Here is an 11,956-nt window from a genome sequence, read left to right as displayed (position 1 = left end):
AGGCACCTCTGGCTTAACCGTGCTACAGGTATAAAGTTGTGAAATTGTTAGTTCAGATAATTTAAATATCTTTTGCAGTGTTTTTATTTTTTTTCAGCATCAATTGCTTATCTCTTTTTATGTTTTTTTTAATGCCCACTCCAACTCTCATCCATGATTATTAAAACAACCAAATCTAGCAGCTGAGGGTACCATCAATTAAAGGTTTCATGTTACATTAATTGGCTGACTGTGACTGATAAGGTGGCAAATGAAAAATAAGGAGACACCTCTCTTCTCTGTAAAGTGAAACTGTATTGTGTAATTGTTCTATAATGTGGATTTCACCTAAAGGCTGGTTGAATCTGTAGTTCTGGTTCTTACAGCTAACTGTAGACTCTACCTTTTGGATATAACTATAGATTACAATTATACTTCTGGGGCTATTGAGAATGTGGGTGATATGATAATAGATGCTGTGTAAAAGTTACCAATAGAGCAAGGACAGAATGTACGCACAATTAGATCCATTACATTATTTATTTCACATTCATGTCAGTTCAATAAGTCTCAGTCAGTATATTACATTATCCATACACTTCTCCTCCTTTATGACACATCCCAGGAATGACCAGGTCTGGTTCTGCAGAGTAGTAAGTACAGTGGAAGACCCTCCACGAAACACACCAAGGAGTAGATTGTGCTCCACTGCGGCAGGAAGATTTCTCCTCTTTGGTGTAAATGGATGGACCTCCAGGTAAAATTGGTAACTGACACCAATTTAGAAAGGAAGACATTACTATATGTCCATTGCTTTAGACAAAGTCCCAAGTAGAGTCCTCACTTGTTAGGTCTCATAAGCACTTGTGGTAGTAGAAGGTCCAGATATACACCTTATTCACATAGACAGATTATACCTTTCATTGGGATAAAGTTCTCCTTCTTCAGAAATGTACACGGCAATGGTTACATTTTATTCTACACTCTAAGCCAAGATTGTGCCATTTCCATACATACGGCAGGCAAAGCTATGTTAGTTCTTCTCCGTGACTTTTGTCTTGGATTCCACGTGTTACTTTTTAACTTATCTTCATTAAATATAATTTTTACCTATATGATAACATAGTTAAGGCCTTGTCGAGAGGCCCCCTGAGACTATATATACACTCTACCATTGGAGCTTAACTGGAAATCTAGCATTAGTTATGACTGTGACCCACCGACCCATGAGGGCCTGGAATAAAACTTTTTCCCTGATTTTTATAACATGACTACTATCATGTATTTATAAAGTGCCCTACATATTCTATAGCGCTGTACAAATCGGAGGACCACAAATACGGGCCGCAATCGAAAAAAGTAGGAACGTATAAAAGACGTATATAAGACACAAGACGTGGTTGTAAAGGAGAGAATAGATAATGTCTAAAATAAGACTGAGAATTTAGAAAAGGAGATAATAGTCATCTTTAAAAATATGTCTGCTAGGAAGGAAGAGTTTACAGCTTTTTGCCAAAGCAAATCTTGTCTGTGTATCTGTGTGTCCATAGGAAGTCTTCATGCAGCCATAGAGGGATAACCTTTTGCAATGGAAACTAGGAAGGAGACCTAATGGGTCATTACATTATGTATGTTCATTTACCATTCACATGAAACATAGATGATTTAAGTTGTTACTGAATTGTAATATCATCAACTATAAAACATTTCCGTATGTAATTGTTTTCTCTTCAATTTTGTAAACTTGCACCGTATACACCAGTACTAGTAAAATAATTTATAGTGAATTATTAAATTTACTCCTGCTAGTTATACAGGTGGGATCACACATTTAGTTGCTTGGCTTCAGCACTAACCATTGACAGGTTGACTATTGACAGAATCCTTCACCAAATGCTAATAATTCTGTACACAAGGATATAAAACGGATTATGTCTGCATTAGTGTAGATTGCTGTCATTACATAAACTTCTATTTTTATGAAGACAAAGAAATCAGGAAGGGAAAGGTTGTTTGTAAAAGAATTTGAGGGTTTGAAATAAGATGGAGGAAGACTGAAAGGTAACACAAGGAAGAACTCTATTTACAGAAAGGGTACAAAATGCATCAAGTAGTCTCCCAGCAGTAATTGAATCCCTGAATGCACAGAACAAACAGTTTAGTAAATCTAGCACTAAATTAAGACTTAGTGCTAGATTTACTAAACTGTGGGAATGTAAAAGTGGAGATGTTGCCTCGACCAATCAGATTCTAGTTATCACTTATTTCGTACATTCTACAAAATGACAGCTAGAATCTGATTGGCCGCTATAAGCAACATCTTCTCTTTTTCAACCCCAGTTTAGTAAATATACCCCTTAAATAGAAAATATTAAGAAAAGAAAGGAAATAAGATCCCACTTCCCACCCCCATGTTACTCATCTGTGAATATCAATGACTCTATACAGAGTAAGTTCCAGTTTTCATAGCATAAAATGCTTTATGACAAACTTTGGTCCTAGAAAAAGTGACAGTCTGTTCAAAGTTTATGATATTTTCTAAATACCGTAAATCAGAACTATTGATTCTTCAACAGGATAATTAGCAATTGCATGAATTTAGACTTGTTAGACTGGTGAAACCTGAGAAACACTAAGCAATTGCCAACCAGTGCAGCAGATATCTTACTTTCCCTCTGGCTCTCGCTCCAAAATATTGTGCAATGAGTTTTCTTTAGTTATACAGAAAACAGGTTAGTGTGCAGAAGGCATTATCTGCCAATACTTGTATAAGAGTTATGTGGCTCATTACATGTGGAGAAACCACCACAAGATTTGACCATTACTAGAGTCATCTAGAAGACTTCTTTTGTCCGGCTTGGTAAGATTTTCACTATTTCCACTTTTTCATTTAATGTGTCTGTCTCTGGATTTTTCTCAGCCTCTATTTTGACTTTCTCTTTGTGATGTAATACAAAGTAAACTGCGATGAAAAATATTAAAGCTCCAATTTCAAAGAGAATCTGCAGTCCGATGTACCTGCAGAGAATAAATCAAAGATTGTTGAGTGTGGTAGTCAGCATAGAGAACTGTGTGTGATATTCAAGCAGACAATATGACATTATTATTACATTATATTTATACAACATTATGGTATATGGGGCAGACAGCTGACCTAATTTATAAAGTCCCCCCAGCGCACTGCAAGGTGTGCACCTACCCTCTTGGGAAACGTCTCTGCAAACTAGAAGTGCACCTGGGTTTGTGGTATGGTGGAAAAATCTCAAGAGATGCAGAGTCTAATTCATTAAGGAAAGTCAATTATTATTATTATTATTTTATTATTATCCTTTAATTGTTAGGCGCCACAAGAGGTCCGCAGCGCCGTACACTGCACAAAAAGTAGACTATACAGGGTAAGACATTACTGAACAATAAACAATAAATACCAAAACTTCAGAAACTCCAGGCAGGCTAATGCAGTAAGGACGGAGCAGAAGAACAGGTATGGATACAGGAGGGAAGAGGGCCCTGCTCAAATGAGCTTACATCCTAAGGGGGGGTGAACAAGACTCAAGCACAAAGGGAGCCAGTTGACGTATATGGGAGAGAATGGGGCCCGGGAGGAGAGAGGGGATAATGGGTTAGGTGAAAGGATGGTGGGCTTTAAGGAACAGGTGGGTTTTGAGTGCCCGCTTGAAGGAAATCAGATTGGGTGAGAGACGGATGGAACGAGGGAGGTTATTCCAGTGAAGGGGGGCAGAGCAGGAGAAGTCTTGGATTCTAGAGTGGGAAGAGGTGATCAGAGTGGAGGAGAGGCGGCGATCATTGGCTGAGCGCAGGGAGCGGGCGGGAGTGTGAATGGAGAGGAGGTTAGAGATATAAGGGGCAGTAGACTGGGAGAGAGCCTTGTAAGTGGTGGTAAGGAGTTTGGAAAAGATTCTATTTTATTTTCAAATAAATATAATAAAAAAGTTGCTGTCCTGGAAAAAACAGTGTGTGTATCTTTATAGATGAAGTAATCTTTGCAGTGGAGCCATAGAGACAGGGTGCTGGCATATTGATAGCGTTCTGTGTGTTTGGGGATTTATTATAACATCTGTGCTGTGCGTCATTCCCAAGAAAGAAATGGCGTGAGGTCAGCTAGAAACACACAACAGCATCAGGGTTTTATGACGGATACATGAAACAAACCAGGGAGTGGCGTCAACTGAGAAACTAATCCCCAGAATAGAAATGTCAAAAAGAACATTTAGAAACCCAGACATACACACTGCAATGATGCTGGGATAGGATTAAGTACACCGCTACTCTTAGTGAGTGAGATAAGATGAACGCACAGGAACGGAGACATTAAGGAAAGTAAGCAAAAAAAGGAGTAAATTTGATCCTTCACAAACCATGTTACATTGCAAGGGGTGCAAATTTGTTTATTAGTTTGCACATAAAGAAAATACTGGCTTTTTGTCATCTAGAACACAAATACTTGATAGCTTTATTTTTACACTGAAATCTAAAGTTGATCTAGGACATGTTCTACCCCAACTATAAATCTGTCCCTACAAGTTAAATGTACCTCCCCCACCAATGCAACATGGTTTTGCCCAAGTGCAAAGTTGCTCCTTTTTTTTGCTTTGCCTTTCTTGATGACTCCGGCCCATACAGTATAACTAGACGTGTTCAATATAAGTTTTCACACAATGAGCGTTAGACTGAAGGGAAGTAAGCTCTACTTCCTTCCTCCGTGCGGCTCCATAAAGGTTGGTGGGGAGCAAGGGGGGGGGGGATAAACAATATATACAATTGTAGTAATTTATCTTGTTTAATGTTTTATAGTGTAAAAGGTTTATCTATGTGTAGTTTAATTTATACACTGATAAGCTACAACATTAAATCCACCTGCCAAATATTGTGTAGGTCTCCCTCATCATAATAACGTGTGGTCATTCCGGAACTTAAAGTGAGATTTTTTTCAGTAGACAAACCTCAAAAATGCAAAACAGCTGAATAAATTCTCTTTTGTGACAAAACAGTCCAATGTTTACACAAGCCTCGTTGTGTCGAGAGAAGTTCATGGATCTGTGGCTCCTGGTGGTGACTGTGGGCATACAAAGGTTTGTGTGGCTGAGGGATTTAGGTAGATCATTGACTAAGCGTGAGTGAACACAAGCTTCTTTACTTTGTAGGAGGGTACGCAATGTTTTACTCCCCAAAATAGGGCATGAATTCTCCACCACCTCCATGTTCCAAGAGATCTAGTTTCATTATTAAACTTATAAGTGGGTGCACCATGTCCCTTCTACTTTTGTGGAATGCGTATATTCAAGCACACAGAAATGTGCCATTTCTTCTCTCGTACAACCAGCAAGAATGAGTGTGAAACGCGTTACTTATATCATGGTATGGGCATGTGTTTTGTAGTTCTTATATTGGAATTGCCTTTAATTCATTGTTGATAGCTTGAGAGTCTAAATCTACAGGGGAACTTCTTTAATTGCGAACACTGATTTAATTTCAAAAATAAATCAGTACACCTCAAAAAGTTTGTACAAATTTCCTTTTCAAATGGGTCGATTCATTAAATTGTATTCATAAATGAAAATATAAGTTCATTAAAGGGAAGTTACAGTCAAATATCAACAAAGCTATACTAAGTATTGATGAGCGGATCTTATTTTAGTTGTCCTTGTTAATTTAACAAGTGATAAACATTCAGATGCAGACTCCTCTCTAACTATCCCGCTTGCTGACATACTTATAGCACGCCACTTAACTTGGCAGTGACTCGGCTGCTATGAATCTCTGACCTGGCAAACAACATTTACAGAATGTATTCTGGAAACTTATTGCTGGAGTTGGTCAGCAGCAGGGTTAGCCGAAAACCATCTCTTGGTATAGAGCTGAGTTTTCAAAGTAAGCAATTTAAAAAACATGCAATGATTTTTTTTTATCCTTTTGTGTTTGTGTAAAAGAAATATTTTGAAATGCAATATTAGTGCTATTAAGTCTGCTTGCTGAGTAAATTGTCCTTGTCTTTGTCTCTGTCACATAATTCTTTTGCCTCCTCCCAGAGCCTCATTTTTAATCTAATTCACAAGTGGTAATTCTCTCACAATACAATAGCCTACTAGTGGCTTAGGGGCATACTTAATAAAGCACGATAGTGCTTTTAACGGGTCATTAAGGTCCCACAGTGTCCTCTGCAAATTTATTAAGGGGGCATCGCAGCAGATATCATGGATATCTGCTGCTTTGCATTCCTCTTCGTTTTTGGGAGCAGTCACCATTCAACAGAATGGTGACTGCTCCTGGCCGCAATCTAACAAGTCCCGAAAAAACATTTTTTTCGGGAACTTGTCATGTTAATGTACGCCAGCTGAAGCTGGCGTACATCATCCGAATTGAGGAAATCTAATGCTGTCAGCTCTGCTCCGGAGAGCAGAGCTGGACAGCGCATGTGTGGAGGGATCAAATGATCCCTCCCTGTCACTCAGCGCTCTCTCTGCAACTATCGTTGCAGAGACAGAGAGGGGATCTGTGTGCGCATGTCCAGTTCTTGGAACTGGACATGCGCAATTGAAGAGTGAAGAGAAGACCCGGAGACAGCGCTTCCGAAGAGGGGGGTAAGTATGATTTTTTTTATCACTGAAACAGCAGTTTTTCGGAACTGCTATTTCTGTGCACGGCTGTACATAAATGTGAGAAGTAGTTCAATCCTTATCATTGCGATAAGGATTGAAAACTACTTTTCACTTTATGTGAATATTGATAAATGTGCCCCTTAGAGGTAAGGGATTGTTCAAAGGAGTAGCCAGTAACTATACTAAAAGTATGTTAGAGAGGTGCCAGACAACTCACATGCTTATAGTCTGTACAGAGGAATAACTTGGAACTACTGTATGTATAACAAATTCATTTTGTGTGTTAAGCACAATAAAAGAAGGATTTTTTTGCGAGTAGAGTACTTTAAAGCTTTCAATATGGGGTTTGAATCTTAATCCTAAAACATGACTGGAACATATAAAATGTCAGAGTACATTGTACTGAGTGACTATATAGGAGTACGCTATGCACAATGCAACATCAACTGTACATTAATTCAGAAATAGATCACAGCATCTACTTAATATATTACACATTGGTCCGAAGTTTATAATATTCCTGATCACCTGGTTCTCGGTGACACTTACCGTTGTCTTAACAGATTATTGTCGTAATATTGGCAGGATGCTTTTGTCCCACATTTCTTCCCCCAGCGTATGCAGGTGCTGTCAATCATACTTCCAAACATGACAGGTCCGGGCAGCCATGCTGGAAGATGGGATTAAAGTCCATGAATAAACATGTTCAGAATTGTATGAACATTACAAAGTTTTGACATATTTAATTAAGTCAGAAATTCTTAAAATGGAATATACTTCTACGTTAACTGTCAGGGACACAGGACACATTTCTAATTAAAGGAAATGATCACACGTGTTCTGGGCACTAAGACTAAGTATAAACAGGAAAATAATCTTCTCACCACAACCTTTTATTTCTTCAATATTCCATGTATAAGACATCTCTACACTTCCTGCTGTGTTTCCTGCTCATACAGAAGAATTTTTTGAAGAGAATACAATAGATATGTTTTAACATTAAACTTCCAAACCCAGGGGAAGAAGAGTGCACCGACCGGTCTCATAGCAAAATTTGGGCAAATGCCGCTCTAGCCCCCTGGGCATTTTCTGAAGGTGCATGTGAAAAACCGACGTATGCTCAGAGGAGGACCAATGCATGCAGAAGATGTCTCTGCAGCATCAGGAGGGAGCGTTGGAGGGGGGGGGGGCTACATGGCATTGCTGGGACCCCGTTACCTTTGGGCACAATAGCAGTTGCATCGTCTGTAGTTCCATCACTTTCCATGCCCTCAACTAGCAGAACTTGGCTATTGACCCATTTCAGGGCCGTAACGAGGGTGGTGCGGGCGGTGCCGTCGCCCAGGGTGCAAAGTCAAGTGGGCGCCCGCTACCTGCCTCCATACCTTCAGCCCTTAAATTCTGCTTAAGGGCTGAAGAAGAGAGAGAGGGAGATATTAACTTACCAGAGTTTGATGCTTCACTCCTTAACTTCCGCCGTGGAACGCATGTGCGTTCCACTGACAGGAAGTTCGGCATTTGGAATGCAAAATTGCGTTCCAAATGATGAAGGTTCCACGGCGGAAGTTAAGGACAAGCATCAAACTCTGGCAAGTTAATCTCTCTCTCTCTCTCCTCCCCCTCCCTCCTCCCCCTCCTTAGATGGGGGGTGCCGGTGCCCTGTCTCGCCCAGGGCACCAAAATGTATAGTTATGCCACTGGCCCATTTACAGTGCATGTTTGTTGCTATAAATACTTGTCTCTGGGCATCCAATAAGCTGTTTTCAGCACACACATATGTCAACAGTACTGAAATCCTACATTCTCCTGCTAGTCAGGATGAGAAAATGGACCATAATGCTGGTGCTGGGACCATTGTTCCTATTAACCTGAGTGACCTTTCCTTTCCAGCTTGGTCAGCTTAGAGGGAACCTGGGCCAGAAGGTCAGCATTTACAGTACATCAATAATTAGTATAGATTTTAATCAACATATTATAAAATTAATATTATTATTTTTTCTTCTGTTAATGTAGTTACCAGACTGGTTAGAAAATGACATCCCAGATGAAAATTGATTGAAATGATGATGATAACCTGAATAATAGTACTTTTTTCTTAAAGTGAAAGAAAAGCCAGAAGAGAAGAAACATGTTTCATTGTGTTATACATCAGGATTAACTTGTCTCCCTGAGCAGGTTGTTTAGAATTCAGAAGTTGTTCTCTGAAATATTTCTCTGAAAATTCCTTTATTCATAAACTCACCGAGAAGTCTTAAAAGCATGAACTGGATTCCAATTGCCAGAGACTTATCTGCAGGGTTAACGCTCCTGAAATGTAAGAAATGCTGTAAGTCTAAATGTAAAATCTTATTATATAAATAGACAATAAAAAGAATAATAATAATAATAATAATAATAATAATAATAATATATATAGAAATTTCTTGACCTCCTATAGTTCATCATGGGGACTATGTACCTTATTATTTATCTTGCAGGTTCATGTATGTGCATCTTTTCTAATTTACTGCTGTCCATTCTGTTAGGTCACAAGACGTCAGGTGGCTCATCAGAGGGCAAACTAGGTTTTTATCAGGTTTCACTAACACTTATACAACTAATACTTTGATTTTCAGCGAAAACATATAAATCATGTATCAGTTGAATATATTTCTAAGCAAAATGAGATGTGCTAACTCTATCAATGTTAGTCGTCTTTGGTTCCAAAGCTTTGTCTATAGTCAAGAAAAGTTGATGTACAATTTTATGAGCACAATAAAATACACTTGAAAGCTTCCATTTGTGTCTCAAATTTTGCACTGGGACATTAAATTGAATTCTGACTTTTCAGATTAGTCAGACTAGTAGAAATAGGATCCTATTGCTATCCTTCTGATTGTGACTATGGTCATATACCCCTTCTCCACCCTGTTCCACCCCTGGTTTAGTAGGCTGTAGTCATTTGCACTCAAAGATTAATTGAACGTGGCTGTGTTCTCTGGTGCATTGTCCGGTTCTGGGCATGTGCAGAGTGATTGTGCTCATTATGCGCACAAAATTGTCTTTTACGTCCTTGAATGAATCAGGCCCCTAATGTCTGAAACAGTTGCCACAAGCCCCCCCAGTATGAAAACTTCTCTAATCTCTGTTACCTGAGGATTAACATGACGGCTGGTGTCTGAGATGTGCTAGCGAGTGCCCCCGCGAGAAAAGACAATACCATGAAGGGCATAAAAAGAGAATAGCAGCTGGTTCCACATGACCCTGGAATCGCTGAATCCCCAGATCCCTGAGAGGCGATACAGCTGCACCTTGTATAATTCTGTAACAAAGAGAAGAAAAGCTCTATAACAATATATTATGCTCAATCACTCTGCTATACACTGACTTTATACAATCTGACGAAACTAGAGGGTTCTGACTCCTCGTCTACCACACGCAATACGTACAATGACCTATAGATCATTCATTCAAGGCCAAGCACTTTGTAATGTACGTTAGACTCCACCACAATGGAAATACTACATAACAGGGTTTCTTAGTCCCAATTATTATTAGAACAATAATTTGCATGACCCTGATACAAAATATGAAAAAGAAGAAGAGATTGCTCTATACAAATAATGTGAGGATGAGAAGACAAAAAAATGGGCAATACCAGTTATTGATACTTATGCTGTAAGAAAGCATCATGCATATATATATATATATATATATATATATATATATATATATATATATATATATATATATATATATATATAGTGGAATATAGCTATTTATGTAGAGTTACGCTCATACAGTATTATACTCTACTTTACAGGAACCTTGTAAAATTAATCAAAGTGGACATAAAAGGTAAGTTGGGTGTTTTTTGTCTTAGATACTGAAATGCACAGTAATAATCCTAAATAGCTATTTAACAAAGAAAGTGTTAATGTAACACATGGGTTGTAAAGGGAAGTCATTCGGAAACTAATTTGTGAAAGCGAACGTATTTCCCTTTACGAATGATTTGAAATTAATTGTTTCTTTTTGTTGTGTTGTAATGTTACATTCATTTCCCATTTGGTTTATCGTACAACATTTATAATGAAATTATATTTACTGACATAGAGTGAAAACAAAAGACCTGATATAATGGAAACTAAAGACGTTGTCTGATTGGTTCTCATTGGCCATTTATTTGCGCTGTATACACCTCGCAGTAACCAGCGGACACCTATAATAATGTATATTGTGATATGATAAATGATTCAATTATAGCTGTAAATGAAATGCTGATTACAGAGAGAGATTATAGGGAAATGAAAAATAACTTTTCCACAGTTTCATATAAACATTTCCAAGGAAGCTATAAAAGCAAAATTACATTAAAAATAGGATTTGTCACCGAAACTGCTTTATGTATTGTAATGAGAGCAAAATACTGACAGACACATGTTCCTGAATTGGGAATCACTGGATAAGTTGGCTGAACATTGCTTCCTATAGAGGGGCTCATGTTATATTGGACGTACATTGCGTTCTTGGCGTATAATGCACTTTTTTTTACATCTTTATGTTTCTTTCCTTTTTTGTAACATTACCATTAATTTCGGGACTAGAGCTTTGTGTGCCTGCCCATAAACATAAAAACACATTATACCCCAAGAACACATTTTGTGCCCAACTTAACATGAGCCCTAGAATGTTTCCCACATATATTAATAGTGCGATTTTCTTTATATTTTTTGAAAGGTGACAAACGTGTAATGTTACATTGGCCATCTGAAAATCCTACTTACCAGGACTTTATTCTCTTTATAATTGAAGTTGACACCTTCACACCCAGCATAGCACGGAGAGATGTACTCAACGCCGTCTGATCCACAGACCGGATTGAAGGCTGTTTTGGAACAAGCACATTGCCTGCTGCATTCACTGACATTGTACCAAGCGCCAACACTGGGAAATAGCAAATGACTCCAGATTAATCACTCAGCTGTGCAATATACATAGCGTCTCATTACCAAGTGCTCAATGGTATTAAACACTACTAGATAGGAACCTATGAGAACAATGGACAAAAGTGTAACCTAGCAACTGATGTTAAGTCTATGGATGCGATTAGATCTGACAGATATCAGTACATGGGGGAGAAAGTGATGAGTGATGTAGATTCAGCATCGCTGATGGATTCAAATATCACCAAACCCCCGGGTTTAAAATTATATGGTGTTATTTACAAACATAGTTGAAATATTGAACGTAATGTTATACAGTAAACCTCGTAGAGACTATTGGCAAAAATTTCCACAAACTACAAAATTGTAAACTTATCTGAAACTGAAAAATGTTTAGGCCTCAGTTATTCATAAGTTCATTTCAAGTTGAAG

The 11,956-nt window shown here is 38.3% G+C and overlaps 1 protein-coding gene across 5 annotated transcripts in view; it reads right to left on the bottom strand.

The window, feature by feature from the left end:
* Positions 1 to 500: 500 nt before the first annotated feature.
* The window catches only part of LOC142140620 (solute carrier organic anion transporter family member 2B1-like), a 110,735-nt gene continuing 99,279 nt past the window's right edge, over positions 501 to 11,956 (bottom strand). For all 5 annotated transcript variants that reach the window (XM_075198328.1, XM_075198327.1, XM_075198326.1 and 2 more), the window contains 5 exons: positions 11,366 to 11,525; positions 9,731 to 9,900; positions 8,842 to 8,906; positions 7,149 to 7,269; positions 501 to 2,997 (listed from right to left, as the gene is read on the bottom strand). In XM_075198328.1, the coding sequence (XP_075054429.1) occupies positions 2,814 to 2,997; positions 7,149 to 7,269; positions 8,842 to 8,906; positions 9,731 to 9,900; positions 11,366 to 11,525 (700 nt within the window). In that variant the 3' untranslated portion in view covers positions 501 to 2,813. The remainder of the gene's footprint in view (positions 2,998 to 7,148; positions 7,270 to 8,841; positions 8,907 to 9,730; positions 9,901 to 11,365; positions 11,526 to 11,956) is intronic.

Source organism: Mixophyes fleayi, chromosome 2 (assembly GCF_038048845.1).
Source record: "Mixophyes fleayi isolate aMixFle1 chromosome 2, aMixFle1.hap1, whole genome shotgun sequence".
NCBI classification, from domain to species: domain Eukaryota; kingdom Metazoa; phylum Chordata; class Amphibia; order Anura; family Limnodynastidae; genus Mixophyes; species Mixophyes fleayi.
The sequence above is the reverse complement of the archived record's forward strand: the minus strand, read 5'-3'. Positions and strand labels throughout refer to the sequence as shown.